Source organism: Rana temporaria, chromosome 3, assembly GCF_905171775.1.
Source record: "Rana temporaria chromosome 3, aRanTem1.1, whole genome shotgun sequence".
Classification (NCBI taxonomy): domain Eukaryota; kingdom Metazoa; phylum Chordata; class Amphibia; order Anura; family Ranidae; genus Rana; species Rana temporaria.
In genome coordinates this window covers 478,149,362-478,171,695 of record NC_053491.1, presented here as the reverse complement: position 1 = coordinate 478,171,695, position 22,334 = coordinate 478,149,362, and the positions used below count along the sequence as shown (strand labels likewise).

Here is a 22,334-nt window from a genome sequence, read left to right as displayed (position 1 = left end):
TTTTTTTTTTGTTCACCCACCTCTTGAGGATTGACCACAAGTTCTCAATGGGATTAAAGCGGAGGTCCACACAAAAAGTGAACCTCTGCTTTTCGGCATCCTCCCCATGTTGAGAGCATGTGGCCTGGTACGGTTCAGGATGGGGAGGGGCACTCTCTCGTCCCCCCTCTTTTCCTTCAGCCTGCCAGGTAGCTTGCTCGGATAAGGGTCTGGTATGGATTTTTGGGGGGACCCCTATTCTCTTTTATTTTTATTTTGGCACAAAGCTCCCCTTAAAATTCATACCAGACCTTAAGGGTCTGGTATGGATTTTGAGGGGGAACCCTATGCCATTTAAAAAAATGGTGCGGGGTTCCCCTTAATGTCCATACCAGACCTGAAGGGCCTGGTATGGAATTTGGGGGGGACCCTCACACATTTTTTTTTTTAAATTTTAGTTCGGGCTTCCCCTTAATATTCATACCAGACCCAAAGGGCCTGGTAATGGACTGGGGAAGGAACCCATGCTTTTTTTTTTATGACTTTTATCTATATTCCCGGGACCCGACAATTCATTACAGGCTCAGCCGCGATTAGTTGTAAATTACTTTTTTTCCTTTAGAAATGTAATTTGTCTGTTCTCACAGTGAACATTTGCCTGATGAAAAAGCAAAAACATTTCTCCGATGGTCGGATTGTCTGCAAAAACAGGTCCGTCAGAGGTTTGATGTCAAAAAGTCTGATTGTGTGCCTTATCACAAATCCCCAAAATTAGAGGAGTATTCCTCATTTCAGGACAGTGGGTAGAGCCATTCAAATCATTGCTTTATGCCTCATTAGGCAGCTGTACATCCAGAACCACTGGTGTATAGTGCAAACATAGCCCAATATTATAGAACCATTTATACCAAAGTACACACAGCTGTTTCAGGCTATTTTGCCATCATCAGTGCAGTGTAGGGAAATCATGGCGTTTGATAAGTCAGTCTTTAAACTTGCCAGCATGGCCGAGATTCTGTGGAATTTTCTTATAAAGTTTACTTAGGGTGTTGCACACCACCAAAGGCAAGGCAACGTTTTGCATGTGCCGCTGTGCACCAAGCCAGGAAAAAAGGTTTATGGTAGAGATTCTATTTAATGTTCTTATAAAGTTTACATAAGGCATTATTATCTATGCTAATAAAGACACACTTTTCCATGGGCACTACCACCTGACAAGAGTGTAATTACTCACTCCACATCCTGAGACATCCCGATCTGCTTTATCACTTTTGTGTTATACCATATACTGTAATGGTGAGACGTTGGAAGGTCCTCCTGATCCTGAGTACTGGGTTGGCATATTAGCTCTTCTACCAGAGTCTGCAGAGCCACCCGGGACCTGGACACCACCGGTAAGTCTTTGAGATTTGATAATACTGCAGAGGTGTGGTGGACCCCATCCTTGGTATGTGAGTGTAGGGGTAGAGAGAGGGCAAGAGAGACATTAGAGAAGGAGTAAGGACCATGTCTTGTTTTCACTTACCTTCATGGAACTGCTTCTTCACTGATTGGGAACACCTCCAAAGGCAAGTCAACATTTTGCATGTCCAGCTCTGCAACATGCCAGGAATAGAGATTTATGCGTGATAAGCATGACAGAGAGTCTATGGAATTATCTTTAATGCCGCATACACACCATCACTTTATGTGATGAAAAAAAACGACACTTTCTGTGAAGTAAAAAATGACGTTTTTGAAACTTCAATTTTCAAAGACGAAGTTGCCTACACACCATCGTTTTTCTCACAATGTTCTTGCAAAGTGAGGTTACGTTCCACCACGTTTTACCATTGAAGCTTGCTTCATAAGTAGCTTCTGGGCATGCGTGGATGAAAAAACGTCTTAGAAAACTACGTTTTTTGCTACACACGGTCAATTTCTGTAAAGTAAAAAGTGCACTTTTGAAAAACGACACATAAAATTGAAGCATGCTTCAATTTTTTTTGGTCGTTTTTTACAAGACATAAAACGACGTTTTCCCCCACACACAGTCAATTAAAGAGACGTTTTTAAAAACGTCATTTTTTTTCATCACATAAAGTGATGGTGTGTACGCGGCATTAAAGTTTACATAAGGTTTTGCATTATTATCTGTGGTAATAAAGACACACCTTTCCATGGTGACCAGAGTGCAATTACTCACTGCACATCCCGAGACATCCCGATCTGCTCTATTACCATTGTGCTATACCATATAATGATAAGATGTTGGAATGTCCTCCTGATCCTGAGTACTGGGTTGTCATGTTACCTCTTCTACCAGCGTCTGTAGAGCCAGTCGGGACCTGGACACCACCGGTAAGTCTTTGAGATTTGATAATACTGCAGAGGTGTGGTGGACCCCATCCTTAGTATGTGAGTGTAGGGGTAGAGAGAGGGGAAGAGAGACATTAGAGAAGGAGTAAGGACCATGTCTTGTTTTCACTTACCTTCATGGAACTGCTTCTTCACTGATTGGGAACACCTCCAAAGGCAAGTCAACATTTTGCATGTCCAGCTCTGCAACATGCCAGGAATAGAGATTTATGCGTGATAAGCATGACAGAGAGTCTATGGAATTATCTTTAATTCCGCATACACACCATCACTTTATGTGATGAAAAAAAACGACACTTTCTGTGAAGTAAAAAATGACGTTTTTGAAACTTCAATTTTCAAAGACGAAGTTGCCTACACACCATCGTTTTTCTCACAATGTTCTTGCAAAGTGAGGTTACGTTCCACCACGTTTTACCATTGAAGCTTGCTTCATAAGTAGCTTCTGGGCATGCGTGGATGAAAAAACGTCTTAGAAAACGACGTTTTTTGCTACACACGGTCAATTTCTGTAAAGTAAAAAGTGCACTTTTGAAAAACGACACATAAAATTGAAGCATGCTTCAATTTTTTTTGGTCGTTTTTTACAAGACATAAAACAACGTTTTCCCCCACACACAGTCAATTAAAGTGACGTTTTTAAAAACGTCATTTTTTTTCATCACATAAAGTGATGGTGTGTACGCGGCATTAAAGTTTACATAAGGTTTTGCATTATTATCTGTGGTAATAAAGACACACCTTTCCATGGTGACCAGAGTGCAATTACTCACTGCACATCCCGAGACATCACGATCTGCTCTATTACCATTGTGCTATACCATATAATGATAAGATGTTGGAATATCCTCCTGATCCTGAGTACTGGGTTGGCATGTTACCTCTTCTACCAGAGTCTGCAGAGCCAGCCGGGACCTGGACACCACTGGTAAGTCTTTGAGATTTGATAATACTGCAGAGGTGTGGTGGACCCCATCCTTAGTATGTGAGTGTAGGGGTAGAGAGAGGGGAAGAGAGACATTAGAGAAGGAGTAAGGACCATGTCTTGTTTTCACTTACCTTCATGGAACTGCTTCTTCACTGATTGGGAACGCCACCAAAGGCAAAGCAACATTTTGCATGTCCAGCTCTGCAACATGCCAGGAATAGAGATTTATGTGTGATAAGCATGACAGAGAGTCTATGGAATTATCTTTTAAGTATCTTTTAAAGTTTACATAAGGTGTTGAATTATTATCTATGGTAATAAAGACACACCTTTCCATGGTCACTTCTACCGGCCCAGAGTGTAATTACTCACGGCACATCCCGAGACATCCCAATCTGCTCTATTACCATTGTGCTATACCATATAATGGTGAGGTGTTGGAAGGTCCTCCTGATCCTGAGTACTGGGTTGGCATGTTACCTCTTCTACCAGAGTCTGCAGAGTCAACCAGGACCTGGACACCACCGGTAAGTCTTTGAGATTTGATAATACTGCAGAAATGTGGTGGACTCCATTCTTCGTATGTGAGTGTAGGGGTAGAGAGAGGGGAAGAGAGACATTAGAGAAGGAGTAAGGACCATGTCTTGTTTTCACTTACCTTCATGAAACTGCTCCTTCACTGATTGACTGATTGGGAACACCACCAAAGGCAAGGTGACATTTTTCATGACACACCTTTCCATGGTCACTTCTACCGGCCCAGAGTGTAATTACTCACTGCACATCCTGAGATATCCCGATCTGCTCTATTACCATTGTGCTATACCATATAATGGTGAGGTGTTGGAAGGTCCTCATGATCCAGAGTACTGGGTTGGCATGTTACATCTTCTACCAGCGTCTGTAGAGCCAGCCAGGACCTGGACACCACCAGTAAGTCTTTGAGATTTGATAATACTGCAGAGGTGTGGCGGTCTCCATCCTTAGTATGTGAGTGTAGGAGTAGAGAGAGGGGAAGAAAGACATTAGAGAAGGAGTAAGGACCATGTCTTGTTTTCACTTTCCTTCATGGAACTGCTCCTTCACTGATTGGGAACACCACAAAAGGCAAGGCAACATTTTGCATGTTCAACTCGTCAACATTCCAGAATAGAGATTTATGTGTGATAAGCATGGTAGAAAGTCTATGGAATTATCTTTTGAAGTTTACATAATGTTTTGCATTATTATCTATGGTAATAAAGACATACCTTTCCACGGTCACTTCTACGTGCCCAGAGTGTAATTACTCACATCCAGAGACATCGCGATCTGCTCTATTACCATTGTGCTATACCATAAAATGATGAGACTTTGGAAGATCCTCCTGATCCTGAGTACTGGGTTGGTATGTTACCTCTTCTACCAGAGTCTGCAGAGCCATACGGGACCTGGATACCACCGGTAAGTCTTTGAGGTTAGATAATACTGAAGTGTGCTGGACTCCAATCTTTGTATAAACGTGTAGGAATAGAGAGAAGGGCAGGGAGATATTAGAGAAGAAGTAAGGACCATGTTGGGTTTTCACTTACCTTAATGGAATTGCTCCCTCGCTGGCAAGGCAACATCTTGCGTGTCTAGCTCTTCGCCAAGCCAGGAATAGAAGTTTATGTGTAAAATGGTCTACTAAATGGGTCGAAGCACCATGGGTACATATACTTCCCAGACATGTGAGTAGGACCATGTTAGATTTTTACTTCCCTTAATGGAATTGCCCCCTTAATGGCAATTAAACATCTTGTGTACCCAGCTCTGCACCAAGCCAGATGCAGAGATTTTTTGGTGATAATGGTCTAGCAAACGGGGTGAAACACCATGGGCACATATCCCTTCTAGGCATGGTCCAGTTTCTGCTTTAATTTAGGCTGATTTGCTTTGATGGTACAACGTAACCTGCATACCCTCCATTATCTCCAGAAGAAGTGATATATGGAGACCACGAAACGCCATGAGCAGATATCTGTTTACGGTATTATGATTATCATGGAAAGATATGGTTGTGGAATATTTTCATCTAGGAAAACAGATTAATGCCCCGTACACACGATCGGAAATTCCAACAAGAAAAGTCCGATGTGAGCTTTTAAATGGAAATTCCGACCGTGTATAGGCTCCATTGGACTTTTGCTGTCGGAATTTCTGCCAACAAAAGATTGAGAGCTGGTTTTCAAATTTTCAGATGGAAAAAATTCCTATCGGAAAATCCGATCGTCTGTAGCAATTCTGACGCACAAAATTCAGACACATGCTTGGAAACAATTTGACGCATGCTCGTAAGCATTGAACTTAATTTTCTCAGCTCACCGTAGGGTTGTACATCACCGCGTTCTTGACGGCCGAAAGAACTTTTTTTGTGACTGTGTGTATGCAAACCAAGCTTGAGCGGAATTCCGTCAGAAAAAACATCCAAGGTTTTTCCGATGGAAAATGTGATCGTGTGTACGCAGCATGAGGGTTGTATTGTGTGAATGTTGGGCTTCTAATATGTATGTACACCAGCTGTGTTTGATTATAATTGGAACAATTTGTGTATGGAACTAATTAAAAAAAAAATGCTTTTATGAGGAAATGTGTGTTCTGGTACTGCTAAAGTCCCATTCAAGATAAATGTGTAGATATTATTTTAGGGATGTTGGTATTGTTCTCATATGGGATACTACCCTCCATATAGGTCTGTATATATATTTTTTTTTAATTACATTACACTAAAAAAAAAAATCCCAAAAATATTTTCATGCGAGGAGAGGGAGGAGTAGAGGACAGAGGAAAGGGAAGAAGAGAGGAAAGGGGAGAGGAGAGGAAAGGGGAGCGGAAATGAGAGGGGAAAGGAGAAGGGAAAGGGGAGATGAGTGAAAAGGAGAGGGGAAAGGCTAGAGGAGAGAAGAGGAGAGGAAAGGGGGGAGTAAAGGAGAGGAGCGGAGAGGAAAGGAAAGGAGAGAGGAAAGGGGAGAGGAGCGAGGAGAGAGAAAAAGAAGGATAGAGGAGAGGAGAGAATAAAGAGGGGAGAGGAGAGGTAGGAGGAAAGGAAGGAAAGGGGAGAGGAGGGAGAGGAGAAAAGAAGAGGGGAGGGGTCAGAAGAGAAGAGGAGGGGGGGCTGGGCTGAAGAAAGAAGAGGAGAGGGGAGGACAGAGGAAAGGAAAGGGGAGAGCAGAGAAGCGGAGAGGAGAGGGGAGGGCAGAGGAGAGGAAAGGGGAGGGTGGGGAGAGAGGAGAGGGAGGAGAGGAGAGGTGAGGAAAGGGGAGAGGAGGGGAAAGGAGAGGGTAAAGGAAAGGAGAAAGGGGAGATGAGTGAAAAGGGGAGGGAAAGGGTAGAGGAGAGAAGAGGAGAGAGGAAAGGGGAGAGTAGAGGAACGGAGAGGAAAGGAAAGGAGAGAGGAAAGGGGAGAGGAGAGAGGAAAGAGGAGAGGTGAGGAGAGGATAGAAGAAAGAGGGGAGAGGAGAAGAGAGGAGATGTAGGAGGACAGGAAGGAAAGGAGACAGGGGAGAGGAGAAGAGAGGAGAGGTAGGAGGAAAGGAAGGAACGGAGAGAGGGGATAGGAGAAGAAGAGGAGATTAAAGGTGAGAGGAGAGGAGAAATAAAGAGGGGAGGGTTCAGAAGAGAAGAGGAGAGGGGAGGGCTGGGCAGAGGAAAGAAGAGGACTGGGCAGAGGAAAGGGGAGAGCAGAGAAGGGGAGAGGAGAGAAAAGGGGAGAGCAGAGAAGAGGAAAGGAAAGGGGGGAGCAGAGAAGAGGAAAGGAAAAGGGAGGGGTGGGGAGAGAAGAGAGGAGAGGAGAGGTGAGGAAAGGGGAGGGCAGAGGAGAGGAGAAAAGGGGAGGGTTCAGAAGAGAAGAGGAGAGTGGAGGGGGGACTGGGCTGAGGAAAGAAGAAAGGAGGGCAGAGGAGAGAAAAGGGGAGAGCAAAAGAGAGGAGTGAGGAGGGCAGAGGAGAGGAAAGGGGAGGGCAGAATAGAGGAAAGGGGAGAGCAGAAGAAAGGAAAAGGGAAAGAGGAGAGCAAAGGGAGGAGGAGAAAAAAGAGAGAGGGGGGAATAGGAGAGGAAAGGAGAGGAGAGATGGGAGGAGAAGAGAGGAGAGGGGAGGAGAGGGGAGGAGAGAGGGTATAGGAGACAAAAGGAGAGAGGAAAGAATAGGACAGAAAAGGAGATAAGAGGGGAGGACCGAGGAGAGGAGAAGAGAGGAGAGGGGGAGAGGGAAAGAAAGGAAAGGAGAGAGCAGAGGAGAATAGGGGAAAGGGGAGAGAATAGGAGAAGAGAGGAAAGGGGAGAGGAAAGGGGGAGGAGAGGAAAAGAGAGAGGAGATGAAAGGAGAGAGGAGAGAAGAAGAGAGAAGATGAAAGGAGAGAGGGGAAGAGAAGAGAGTAGAGGAAAGGAGAGAATGAATGAAAGAGCAGGGGAGCAGATAGGAGAGGAAAAGGTGAAAAGAGAGTAGAGGAGAGGGAAGGAGAGGCGGAGAGGAAGGAAATGAGAGAGGGAAGGAGAGAGGAGGGGAGGGAGGGAAAAGGGGAGGGCAGAGGAGAGGAAAGGAGAGAACAGAGGATAAGAGAAGAGAGGAAGGAAAGGAGAGATAGGACAGGAGATGAGAGGAGAGAAGAGAAGAGGAAAGGAGAGGAGAGGAGAGAAGAGGATAAGAAACTGAAAAGGGGAGAGGAGGGAAGGGAAAGGAAGAGAGGCGAGGAGAGGCGAGGAGAGGCGAGAAGAGAAGAGAAGAGAAGTTGAGGGAACAGGAGAGTGGAGGGGAGGGAAAAGGAGGGGAGGAGAGGAAAGGAAAGGTGAGAGGAGAAGAAAGGAGAGAGGAGAAGAAAGGAGAGAAGAGAAGATGAGAGGAGAGCAGATGAGAGTAGAGAAGGGGAGGGTCGGGTTGGGGAGAGGAGAGCAGATGAAAGGAGAGGAGGGGAGGGGAGGGTTGGGTAGAAGAGAGTAGAGGTAGAATATGGGCTATTCTAATATCCAGTTGTTTTCTTCAGGTCCAGGAATGGAGGAGCGGCACTATCAGCTGATGGATGTTCCCTTGTAAACATCATTCTATTACATTCTACAATGAAGATGTGAGTTGTAGGTGATATAAATGATGAAGGGGTGAGGACATTGTCGGTGGAGGGGGTCGTAGTTACGCTCTGTATTGCTGTGTGATTTGCAGTTTGAATTGCCTGAACTTGTGGGAAATTTGGTGTCTGTAGAGATGGACCTCCTTTCTATAAGTAATAGTCTTTCCATTTGCACAATGGTGGGGATATTGCCTAGAATATTTTTCCTGTATCTGTGATTTTGTCCCCTCCTCCGGCTTGTTTCAGCCTCTCGCTCTCTTCATCATTGCTCAGCACAGACTTCCTGATAACAACATCGCACCATGCCTTACAAATGCATAGATAGAGCCATAAACAATGAAAATCAACATATGTCATATGTAGAGTTGAGCGGACACCTGGATGTTCGTTTTTTTTTAATTCAATGGGACAAGGACTTTTAGTAAAAAAAATGCGCGGAGGTCCCCCCAAATTCAATAACCAGACCCTTTAGGTCTGGTATGGATATTAAGGGGAACCCCGCCGTAAAAAATGTTTTAAAAAATTACGGCGGGGTTCCCCCTAAATATCCATAACCAGACTCTTCAGGTCTGGTGTGGATTTTAAGGGGAACTCCACCCCAAATAAAAATAAAAAATGGCGTGGAGTTCCCCCTAAAATCCACACCAGACCCGTTATCCGAGCACGTTGACCTGGCCGGCCGCAGAAAAGAGGGGGGGACAGAGTGCGGCCCCCCCTCTCCTGAACCGCACCAGGCCACATGCCCTCAACATTGGGAGGGTGCTTTGGGATGCCCAAGGGTCTCATCCCCACAACCCTTGCCCGGTGGTTGTGGGGGTCTGCGGGCGGGGGGGCTTATCAGAATCTGGAAGACCACTTTAACAAGGGGACCCGCAGATCCTGCCCCCCCCTATGTGAATTGGTAATGGGGTACTGTACTGTACCCCTACCATTTCACGAAGGAAGTGTAAATTCTTGTAAAAAAAACACACACACACACCGTAGAATAAAGTCCTTTATTTAATAAAAGAAAAGAAAAAAACTCCAGCGGTGATAAGTCTTCCCCCTTCCTGGGCTTCCCCAGTGACGTAGCAGAGGGTGCATCAGAGGGTGCGGGGTCACGTGACGGGTGGCCCTGCCTCCCCTATATAAGAAATGTCACACAGATTCAGCGCATCATTCGCTGGGCTGTGTCCAGCGGTGAGAGGAGGTCGGCGATGCTGCGCTCTGGATGGATGGATCTTCTCATCGCTGGAGATCACCCGCACCGGTCGCTGGATCACCCGCACCCGTCGCTGGATCTTCTCATCGCTGGAGATCACCCACACCCGTCGCTGGATCAGGGAACGAGTGGATTATCACCGCTGGAGTTTCTTTCCTTTTTTTTAATAATAAAGGACTTTTTTCTACGGTGTCTGTGTGTTTTTTTTTTTACAAGAATTTACACTTCCTCCGTGAAATGGTAGGGGTACAGTGTACCCCATTACCAATTCAAATGGGGGGGGCAGGATCTGGGGGTCCCCTTTGTTAAAGGGGTCTTCCAGATTCTGATAAGCCCCCCACCCACAGACCCCCACAACCACCGGGCAAGGGTTGTGGGGATGAGACCCTTGTCCCCATCAACATGGGGACAAGGTGCTTTGGGGGGCACCCCAAAGCACCCTCCCAATGTTGAGGGCATGTGGCCTGGTGTGGTTCAGGAGAGGGGGGGCGCACTCTGTCCCCCCCTCTTTTCTTTGGCCGGCCAGGTCAACGTGCTCGGATAACGGGTCTGGTTATGGATATTTAGGGGGAACCCCACGTCATTTTTTTTTTTACAATTGACGGCGGGGTTCCCCTTAATATCCATACCAGACCTAAAGGGTCTGGTTATTGAATTTGGGGGGACCTCCGCGCATTTTTTTTCCCGAACTCCGAACCCAGGCCCGAACTTTCAGCAATTTTCCGGGTCCGGATTCGGGAAAAACCCAAAGTCCATATCTTTACAGTTCGGGTTCGCTCAACTCTAGTCATATGGGTACAATGTTGTATGACCGCGCAATTGTCATGCAAAGAGTGAGAGCGCTGAAAGCTGGAAAATGGCCTGGGCAGGAAGGGGGTTCAAGTGCCGGTAGGCAAGTGGTTAAAATGAATTTAAGTGTGCGTTTGAAAAATACCGTTTGATATAACACATTGCAACATTTGATTTTTTAGGGTCTCTGCTAAAAAAAATATATATATAATATATACTGTAACTTTTTTTTTTTGGGGGGGGGGGGGGTTCTGAGTAATTTTCTAGCACACAAAATGATGCTTTTTACATGTAGGAGAGGAGTGCCAGGATTTGCCTGGGCTGGAAGTGGCTAACAGATCGAAAGGGAGCAAATAAGAGAAGTTCATTATTAGGTTGGGGGTGGAAATGTAGCGCTAAAATTATATACCAATGGAGTATACAGCGAAATATATAAAAAAACACTTATGCCCTGTACACACCGGTTTTCCTGACATGCCAAAACCCAACGTTTTCCCCAAACGTGATTCCTCTCAAGCCTGCCTTGCATACACACCTTCAGTCAAAAAAACCGCTCGACCAAAGCGCGGTGACGTACAACACGTAAGACGGCACTATAAAGGGGAAGTTCCATTCGAATGGCGCCACCCTTTGGGCTGATTATGCTAATTTACCGTCTCATAACTTGCTTCTGAGCATGCACGCTTCCCCCCCCCCCTCGTTAACCACTTGTCCACGGGAGGACGTCATATGACGTCCTCCACTTTGTGCAGTAATATCTGAATGATGCCTGCAGCTACAGGCATCATTCAGATATCGCCATCTTCAGCCGCCGATTCTGTGCACGATAAGAATGATCAAAGTGGCGGTTCCGACGCTTGATCGTTCCTTTAGCCAGCGGGAGGGGACGTCCCCCCCCTCCCGCCGCCATCCGGTGCTTCTCCAGGCTCTCCCGTGCCATCGGGGGCCAGGAGAGGGAATCGGTCGGTGCTGCCTGGAAAGCATAGAGATGACTGGTGACCAGATGGTCACCAGTCATCTCTATGACCATCGGAAGCCCGGGCGCGACGTTATGACGTCGCGCCCGGTACCCGGAAGTAAACAAAGCCGCAATCGTGGCTGTCGGCATGTGATCAGTGATTTTTTTTTCACCGATTTCATGCTTGTAAGCCTGGAGGAGAGATGTGGGGTCTTATTGACCACCCCACATCTCTCCATAAAGAGGACCTGTCACACTGATTCCTATTACAAGAGATGTTTACATTCCTTGTAATAGGAATAAAAGTGATCAAAAAATAAAAATAAAAAAAAAGTGTAAAAATAAAAAAAAATAAGTAAAATAGAAATAAAATATACATTTTTTTCAAAACGCTCCTGTCCCCGTTATCTCGCGCGCAGAAGCGAACACGCATGCAAGTGCCGCCCACATATGTAAACATCGTTCAAACCCCACATGTGAGGTATCGTCGCGTGCGTTAGAGCGTGTGCAACAATTCTAGAACTAGACCTCCTCTGTAACCCGAAAATAGTAACCTGTAAAAAATGTTAAAGCGTCACCTATGGAGATTTTTAAGTACCAAAGTTTGGCACCATTCCATGAGTGTGCGCAATTTTAAAGCGTGACATGTTAGGTATCTATTTACTCGGCGTAACATCATCTTTCACATTATACAAAAAAATTGAGGTAACTTTACTGTTTTGTTATTTCAAAGGCGTTTGAAAAATTATTGTGCCAATACCGTGCGAGAATAAAAGTTGCAATGACCGCCATTTTATTCCCTAGGGTGTCTGCTAAAAAATATATATATAATGTTTGGGGGTCCTGAGTAATTTTCTAGCAAAACAATTTAGATCTTTACATGAAGGGGAGAAGTGCCACAATAGGTCCGGTGGACTAGTGGTTAAGGGTACACACAACCGTTTTTCAAGACGAGAAAAGCAACGAGAAAAAATAGAGCAGGTTCTAAATTTTTAATGCCCATTTTTCTCGTCAAGAAAAATGCTCTGGAGCCTACACACAATTTAAAAAATGGCATTTTTCTAGTCATGAAAAATGGTCGTGTGTACGCGGCATTACGGGAAAAACAAGGCAGGAAAAAAAATAGAGCAGGTTCGAATTTTTTTTACGGGCAGTTTTCTCGTTGGAGCATACACACGACCCGTTTTCCCGACCAATCTAAAAAATGGCAGTTTTTTACTCGGGAAAACCGGTCGTGTGTACGAGGCATAACAATATGAACCCAATGGGGTAGAAAAAACAGTGGTAAGACACCAAAATAATGGCGAATAAATATGAAAAACGAAGTCCACAAATTAAATATATATAGTAGCAGTGTTCATCACTAACACTGTAATATCCACAGACATCCCCCCCACTGTAATATCCACAGACATCTCCCCCCACTGTAATATTGTTTTTAATCAATTATTCGATTAATTTTGATTAATTATAACGCACATACATTTCTCGGATCACCACCATATATAGTCCCCACTGTAATATCCACAGACATCTTCCTACACTGTAATATCCACAGACATCTCCCCACTGTAATATCCACAGACATCTCCCACTGTAATATCAACAGACATCTCTCCCACTGTAATCCACAGACATCTCTCCCCACTGTAATATCCACAGACATCTCCCCACTGTAATATTCACAGACATCTCCCCACTGTAATATCCACAGACATCTCCCCCACTGTAATATCCACAGACATCTCCCCCCACTGTAATATCCACAGACATCTCCCCCCACTGTAATATCCACAGACATCTCCCCACTGTAATATCCACAGACATCTCCCCCACTGTAATATCCACAGACATCTCCCCCCACTGTAATATCCACAGACATCTCCCCCACTTTAATATCCACAGACATCTCCCCCAGTGTAATATCCACAGACATCTCCCCACTGTAATATCCACAAACATCTCCCCCAGTGTAATATCCACAGACATCTCCCCACTGTAATATTCACAGACATCTCCCCACTGTAATATTCACAGACATCTCCCCACTGTAATATCCACAGACATCTCCCCACTGTAATATCCAAAGACATCTCCCCCACTGTAATATCCACAGACATCTCCCCACTGTAATATCCACAGACATCTCCCCCACTGTAATATCCACAGACATCTCCCCCACTGTAATATCCACAGACATCTCCCCCACTGTAATTTTTCACAGACATCTCCCCACTGTAATATCCACAGACATCTTCCCCACTGTAATATCCACAGACATCTCCCCCCACTGAAATATCAACAGACATCTCCCCAACTTTAATATCCACAGACATCTCCCCCAGTGTAATATCCACAGACATCTCCCCACTGTAATATCCACAGACATCTCCCCCAGTGTAATATCCACAGACATCTCCCCACTGTAATATTCACAGACATCTCCCCACTGTAATATTCACAGACATCTCCCCACTGTAATATCCACAGACATCTCCCTCACTGTAATATCCACAGACATCTCCCCCACTGTAATATCCACAGACATCTCCCCACTGTAATATCCACAGACATCTCCCCCACTGTAATATCCACAGACATCTCCCCCCACTGTAATATTCACAGACATCTCCCCCACTGTAATATCCACAGACATCTCCCCCACTGTAATATCCACAGACATCTCCTCACTGTATTAGAAGATTAGTGCTTGCTTAGTCTTACCAGAGAAGCCGGCCAAACACGAGCAGTTGAGGAGGGGTGATGACGTCAGCGTGCTGCTCTAGGCTCACCAAGATGGCCACCGCCACGGGAGCTAGGCCAAAGCCGTGGCCTTTCCTATAGCCGAGGCAGCAGTGGATCACGTGGTGTGCCGATCCGCATATGGTGACCCGTTCGGACCACGGATCATTTACGATCCGTTGCACCACTAGCACCGATCAAAAGAATTTTGATCGATCAAAAAAATTTACGATTAATCAAGGAATTAATCTTTAATTTCCACAACCCTAAATTAAAGCAATATGGGGAGCGTCCTAGTAGGACGAAATGCGTCGAGCCAGGTACACCGCTCCCCACATTGCTTTTATCTAATAGTGATCACTTTTTAGCTGTATGTTGGATATCTTCACCATGAGATTCTTCATCCATTTGTGATGAACACTGCTACCTTATATATTTAATTTGTGGACTTATTTTTTTTATATTTATTCACCATTATTTTGGTGTCTTACCACTGTTTTTTCTACCCTATTGGGTTCATATTGTTAGTGTTTTTTATATATTTCACTGTATACTTCATTGGTATATAATTTTCGCGCTACAATTCCACTTGTCCTTGAATCTTTGTCACATACTAGTGTAGCTGCTTTACCTTTTCTTTCTGTTGCGCATTAATCACTTCCATTCATTATTAGGTTTACTTACTGTTTCCTAACTTCTATTCTCATCTCTGGACAAATAGTAATATAGATAGTTGATATCACGACTTACCACAGCACTGTTACAATATTTTTATTTTCTGTAGATTAAAAAAAGAAGAATTTTTTAAGGTGGTTAAGATGCTACAAAGATGTCCATGGATCGAGAACCCAGAGGAGCACAAGCTGCTGCAGTAAGTATGTGTGACGCAGATACCATGTTCTCCTAAGACATCAATAAAAGCAGCACTTCCTTACCGCTGAACGCCATATGATGTCCTGGGCTTTCAGTGGAGATATCTGAATAATGGGTGCAGCTACAGACATCATTCAGATATTGTGACAGACTCACCCGGGACAGAGGCTTTTGGAGGGGACTGAATGCTAGACTCTTGCCTTGCGATCATGGGCCCTGGCATTTGGGGGAACGGTGCTCTTTGTGAGCTGTATGCCTGGGGCCCCTCTGTATGCCATATTAGAGTGACTGAGTCATACTGTTGGGACAGTGTAAGGAGATGCTAATGCCCTCACCTCCAGCCATCTGTCTGTTCTCTGTGCTAATCGACCCAGCTATTGTGTGAAGATGTCGCGTGTTTACACTTATGATAATGTGTATTGTATAGTAGGTGAGCGAGGAGACGTGACGTCTGCCCTGAAAGGTCATATCTATGAGTCACCTAGAAAATGATTAGTTAATTAGCTCATGTTAATTTATGTTCTGGTTACCTCCTCTTTAACTGTATATAAGATTGTATTTTTAGTTCTATTAAACACTCCGACCCAGATTCACGTACGACTTACGCCAGCGTATCTTCTGGTACGCCGCGTAAGTTCTAGGATGCGCCTTATTCTTGAAACAATATACGCCTGAATTTTGGCTTGATTTGACCGACGTAAGTCTCCTACGCCGTCGTATCTTGGGTGCATATTTACGCTGGCCGTTAGGGGCGCTTCCATTGATTTACGCGTCAAATATGTAAATGACCTATATACGCCAAATCACGAATGTACTTGCGCCCGTCGCAGTAAGCAACGCCGTTTACGTAAGGCGTACGTCCGGCGTAAAGTTATCCCACCTAAAGCAGGGGTAAGTCATGTTAGGATATGGACGTCGGAACAGCCATCGTATTTTACGTTGTTTACGTAAGTCATACGTGAATGGGGCTGGGCGTAGGTAACACTGAGCATGCGCCGTTCGTTCGGCCATTCATTTACATGGGGTCACGGTTAATTTTAATACAACACACCCACTACCTTCCTAATTTGAATTAGGCGGGCTTACGCCGGCCCATTTACGCTACGCCGCCGTAACTTAGGGAGCATGTGCTTTGTGAATAATGGTCTTGCCTCTCTATGTTACGTCGGCGTAGCGCATATGAGATGCGCTACGCCCGCTCAAAGATACGCCACTGTACGTGAATCTGGCCCTCCATGTTCAGCAGACAAACAAGTCTCCTCTCGTTGTGTGCTTGTAAGCAGCTGGAATATCTGATATCTATATCCAGACTGATAGGAAGCGGTGTATGACGGAAGCACTCAAGAGGCGTGTGGTACGTTCCGTTACAAATATCTTTTCTTTTCTGCCGGAAATTCCCTGCACCGTAAAAAACAATGATAGTGGCAGTTCAGCAGCTTGATTGTTTTTACAGGTGGCGGGAAGGGACAACCCCCCCTGGAAATGTCACACTGGACCTCATGCAACTTGTATTCTGTCACTCTCGGCTCTTCCTCAGGGCCGTCTTAAAGCGGATCTCCACTCTAAAGTGGAGTCCCGCTGATCGGCACCCTCCCCCCCTCCGGTGTCACATTTGACACCTTTCAGGGGGGAGGGGGGTGCAGACACCTGTCTACAGACAGGTATCTGCACCCACTTCCGGCCCTACGATACGGGCAAAGGACGGGTTTTTTTTCCCCTTCCCGTCCGTCCCCCGTTGTGTGCTGGGAACACTCGGCTCCCAGCACACAGCGGGAGCCAATCGGCGGGCGCAGCGCGACTCGCGCATGCGCCGTAGGGAACCGGGCAGTGAAGCCGGAGCGCTTCACTTCCTGGTTCCCTCACCGTGGATGGAGGGGGGAGCAGCAGGGTGACGAGCGATCGGCTCGTCATCTGCTGCGATCACCGCTGGACTCCAGGACAGGTAAGTGTCCTTATATTAAAAGTCAGCAGCTGCAGTATCTGTAGCTGCTGGCTTTTAATATATTTGTTTAGTGGCACATCCGCTTTAATAACGTCATGGACCTCTGGGCAAAGTAATGCACTGGGGCTTCTACCAGCTTTCCCCAATTTCCACACCAACTTTCAAGAAATAAAGTATAAATAGTTGATAGAATTAAACATCTATTCATTAGTACTGGTCAACACAAAGGGCACAGTACATGGGGGATGCAGAATGACACAGTATGGGGTGAGGGGTCTGGAGGGCACAACACTAGGATCAGGAGGGCACAGTATAGATTCTGGTGTGCTTCCTGGGACAAGACCCTATCGGGACAGTTTAGTAAAAAGCATGACTGTTCCAGCAAATCCGGGACAGTTGGCAAGTATGATGTAATGCAAGATTATTGTGCCCCCCCCCCATGTACCTGGGGCCTCTGGGCAGTGCCCAGAAGTGCCCTTGCATTAAGATGGCCCCGCTCTTCCTCCAGACTCTGGGACCTTGATTTCCAAATTAAATGCATTTTCCACAGTAAGTGATGATTTGGGGAGCCATGTCATCTGCTGGTGTTGGTCCACTGTTTTATGAAGTCCAAAGTCATCTCAGCCCTCTGCCAGGCAAATGTACAGCACGTCATGCTTCCCTCTGCTGACCAGATTTATGAAGATGCCGATTTCATTTTCCAGCAGGCTCCTGCCACATTGCCAAAAGTACCAATCCCTGGTTTAATGATCATGGGATCACTGTGCTTGATTGGACAGCAAACTCGCCTGACCTAAACCCCATAGAGAATCTGTGGGGTATTGTCAAGAGGAAGGTGAGAAACACCAGACCCAACAATGCAGACAAGCTGAAGGCCGCTATTAAAGCAACCTGGGTTTCCATAACACCTCAGCAGTGCCACAGGCTGATCGCCTCGATGCCACGTAACATGCAAAGGAGCCCTGACCAAGTATTGAGTGCATACTATACTGCACATGGACATACTTTTCAGTAAGCCAACATTTGTGTATTAAAAACCCTTTATTTTACTGGTCTTTTGTAATATTCAAATTTTCTGAGATACTGAACTTTGGGTTTTCATTAACAGTAAGCCTTAAAATGATTGTAAAGGTTTATTTTCCCCCTAAAAATAGCAAACATGTTATACTTACTTGCTCTGTGCAAGGGTTTTGCACAGAGTGGCCCCGATCCTCCTCTTCTGGGGCCCCCCACTGGTGCTCCTGGCTGCTCTGCTTCATTGAGTGCCCCCACGTAAACAGGTGGGGACTGTCACACCTTACACACACCTCTCCCCGTTCTTCAGCTCCTGGGACGGTTGGCGGGACACCGGCAGCGATCGGGTCCCGCGGGCGCGGTCACGGAGCATTGGCGGCGCGCGCAACCCACGGCTGGCCACTTAAAGAGGACGTACCCATACGTGATTGTGTCCAGCCGTGCCATTCTGCCGACGTAACTTGGCGTTAGGCGGTCCTTAAGTGGTTAATGCACTAATGCTTCTTAAAGTGGAGGTTCACCCAGAAATAACGTTTTTTCCCCTTAGATTCCTGCTCATTTTGTCTAGGGGAATCGGCTAGTTGTTTTAAAATCGAAGCTGTACTTACCATTGTAGAGAGCGATCTTCTCCGCCGCTTCCGGGTATGGGCTGCGGGACTGGGCGTTTCTATTTTGATTGACAGTCTTCCGACGGTTGCATCCATCGCGTCACGATTTTCCGAAAGTAGCCGAACGTCGGTGCGCAGGCGCAGTATAGAGCCGCACCGACGTTCTGCTTCTTTCGGCTACTCGTGACGCGATGGATGTGACCGTCGGAAGCCTGTCGGAAGACTGTCAATCAAAATTGGAACGCCCAGTCCCGAAGACCCATACCCGGAAGCGGTGGAGAAGATGTATCTCTACAACGGTAAGTACAGCTTCGATTTTAAAACAACTAGCCGATTCCCCTAGACAAAATGAGCATCAATCTAAGGGTAAAAAATTTTTTATGGGTGAACTCCCGCTTTAAGCTAAAATTCACTCACCATTCATTCGATTCCCATTCATTCGAGTCAAGAGACATCACCATTCTGTAAATTCTCAGGTCAGCATCCCAGCAATCACTGCCCGCCGACACCCTCACAGGCTGTTTTTATTATCACCAAAGATCTCACAAACAGGAAGTGATGGCTGCATCAGCTAATCACCTCCCCCATGGAAGTGGTCATCACAGGATGTCCCCTTCACACAGGAAATGTCCATTTAAGGGCATCCCTCTAACAGGATGTCCAATACAATACATGAATACTATACAATGCTGGCTAAAGTCTTATGGGCCTGTCCGGGCAGGCAAAGCATGTATGCTCCTAGCAAACAAAGCAGTATTGCTTTAAAATATGGTCATATGCCGCGCAGATTTTAGCCTGCAGTCGGTGTAACGAGGTTCCTGAATCAGGAGCACTCGTTACACCGGAGCAAGTAAGCACTTGCGCTGCGTAACCTATGGTTGCGCGGGCGCAAGTGCTTCTTGAATCTGGGCCATTGTGTTCAACAGAAACATATGGTATAACCCCCTGGGAGAAGACACATGCTCATCATCTTTTGATGTGAGACCTGTTTCCTTTTCCAACGATCCCTGAATGTGTCCTGACGAAGCTTAATGGCGAAACGAGTTGATGTACAGGGGCTTACTTCCTATCATGTATTTGTTTAATATGTGCTAGTTTAACTCTCCCCATGCTTTTTGTACCATGTACTGTATCTAATAAATATTATTCTGATAAGTTTGTATATTCACCACTGCTCATTTTTGCCCTTAAAGTCCGACCTTGGGTTATCCTTGCCCTCTCTTCATACGGATGTGGCCATAGGAGTGCTTTTCTTCAAATTTTCAATCCTGAAGCTTGTTCTCTTGAAAAACATCTCAGCGCATATTGTTTTGTCCATCAGACTTATATTCTGAATACCTGTATCTGAGTTGTTGAAATAACATTTAAAGTTTGTAATTTACATAAGACAATCATATGTGGAGTGCAGGCTCCGTCTAGTGTTCTTTTTTGGTATTGCTTAACCACTTAAGGACCCCTTCACGCCGATATACGTCGGCAGAATGGCACGGCTGGGCACATCAACGTACCTGTACGTTGCCCTTTAAGCCAAGCCGTGGGGTCGCGGGCGTGTGCACGGGACCCGGTCCGAAGCTCCGTGACCGCGGGCGCGGGACCCGTGGACCCGATCGCCAATGGAGTCCCGCGATTGGTCCCCGTTCTTCACTGTGGCGCTGTCATCGATCGTGTGTTCCCTTTTATAGGGAAACACAATCGATGACGTCACACCTACAGCCACACCCCCCTACAGTTAGAAACACAAATTAGGTCACACATAACCCCTTTCAGCGCCCCCTTGTTGTTAACTCCCAAACTGCAATTGTCATTTTCACAGTAATCAGTGCATTTTTAATGCATTTTTTGCTGTGAAAATGACAATGGTCCCAAAAATGTGTCAAAATTGTCCGAAGTGTCCGCCATAATGTCGCAGTCACGAAAAAAATCACTGATCGCCGCCATTAGTAGTAAAAAAAAAAATCTTAATAAAAATGCAATAAAACTATCCCCTATTTTGTAAACGCTATACATTTTGCGCAAACCAATCGATAAACGCTTATTGCGATTTTTTTACCAAAAATAGGTAGAAGAATACGTATCGGCCTAAACTGAGGAAAAACATATGTTTTTATATATTTTTGGGGGATATTTATTATAGAAAAAAGTAAAAAATATTGCATTTTTTTCAAAATTGTCACTCTATTTTTGTATATAGCGCAAAAAATAAAAACAATACCACCAAAAGAAAGCTCTATTTGTGGGGAAAAAAGACGCCAATTTTGTTTGGGAGCCACGTCGCACGACCGCGCAATTGTCAGTTAAAGAGACGCAGTGCCGAATCGCAAAAACTGGCCAGGTCCTTTAGCTGCCTAAAGGTCCGGCTCTTGAGTGGTTAAGTACTGTTATTTAACCACTTGCCGCCCGCCAATGACATATTGACGGCGGCAAAGTGGTTGTCTGATCCTGACCGGACGTCATATGACGTCCTCAGGATTCTGAGCCGCTGCGCCCCGCAACACCGATCTCGGTAAAGAGTCTCTCACGGAGACTCTTTACCACGTGATCAGCCGTGTCGAATCACGGCTGTTCACGATGTAAACAGGAAAAGCCGTTGTCGGCTCTTCCTCACTCGCGTCTGACAGACGCGAGTAGAGGAGAGCCGATCTGCTATCAGTGCCCATCTGTGCCACCCATAAGTAGCCATCAGTGCCACCCATAAGTGCCACCCATGAGTGCCCATCTGTGCCGCCTATGAGTGCCCAGTGCTGCCCATCAGTGCCCATCAGTGCCGCCCATGAGTGCCCATCAGTGCCGCCTATGTGTGCCCATCAGTGCCGCCTATGTGTGCCCATCAGTGCCGCCTATGTGTGCCCATCAGTGCCGCCTATGTGTGCCCATCAGTGCCGCATACAAGCGCCGCCAATCAGTGCCACCTCATCTGTGCCCGTCAGTACTACCTCATCGATGCCCATCAGTGCCATCTCATCGGTGCCCATCAGTGCCGCCATATCAGTGCCCGTAATTGAAAGAAAACGTACTTATTTACAAAAAAATTAACAGAAAAAAATAAAAACATATTTTTTTTCAAAATTTTCAGTCTTTTTTTAGTTGTTGCGCACAAAAAAAAAATCGCAGAGGTGATCAAATACCACCAAAAGAAAGCTCTATTTGTGGGGAAAAAAGGACGCCAGTTTTGTTTGGGTACAGTGTAGCATGACCGCGCAATTGCCATTCAAAGTGCGACAGTGCTGAAAATTGGCTTGGGCGGGAAGGTGTATACGTGCCCTGTATGGAAGTGGTTAATTACTGTATGTGTTTAGTTAAGAAAGTTGTTAGTAAGCAGGGAATTCTGGGTAGAATCATCACAGGAAGTGAAAAACAACCACTATGCTTTGAGAAGACACTGCAGGGAGAAGGACATGTCTTGCTCAACCTATCACCATCACCCCTTAGAGAATTTAAAAAGTATGGGCCAGATTCTCAGAAGAGTTACGACGGTGTATCTCAGGAAACACCGTCGTATCTCTGTTTTTGGCCCCGGGTATCTATGCGAGTGATTCCTAGAATAATTTTCGCATAGATACGGCGTAGATCCGACAGGTGTAAGTCACTTACACCGTCGGATCTTAGATGTAATGCAACGCTGGCCGCTAGGTGGCGTTTACGTTCAGTTCTCATTTGACTATGCAAATGAGCCTGATACGCCGATTCCCGAACGAATTTGCGCCGCGTCGTCATCATTTACATAGTTTCCGTAAGCATAAGGTTACCCCTGCTATATGAGGGGTAACCTTACGCCAGTCTGCCGTATGCCATGTTAAGTATGGCGTCGGGTCAGTGTCGTCTTTTTCCGTCGGTTACGTAGTTTTACTAAGTCGTTCGCGAAT

General features: G+C 45.8%; 1 protein-coding gene across 5 annotated transcripts in view; it reads left to right on the top strand.

Moving 5' to 3' along the window:
- The first annotated feature begins 1,175 nt into the window (after window positions 1-1,175).
- Window positions 1,176-22,334, top strand: part of LOC120933640 (alpha-2,8-sialyltransferase 8F-like) — a 38,400-nt gene continuing 17,241 nt past the window's right edge. The window contains exons 1-3 of one of the 5 annotated variants that reach the window (XM_040346955.1): window positions 1,176-1,373; window positions 8,264-8,344; window positions 14,819-14,905. In XM_040346955.1, coding sequence (XP_040202889.1) covers window positions 8,337-8,344; window positions 14,819-14,905 — 95 coding nt within the window. In that variant the 5' untranslated portion in view covers window positions 1,176-1,373; window positions 8,264-8,336. Of the gene's footprint in view, window positions 1,374-2,222; window positions 2,320-3,138; window positions 3,266-3,616; window positions 3,793-4,484; window positions 4,709-8,263; window positions 8,345-14,818; window positions 14,906-22,334 lie in introns of those variants that run through there. The other 4 variants (XM_040346954.1, XM_040346953.1, XM_040346951.1 and 1 more) reach the window with 4 other exon arrangements.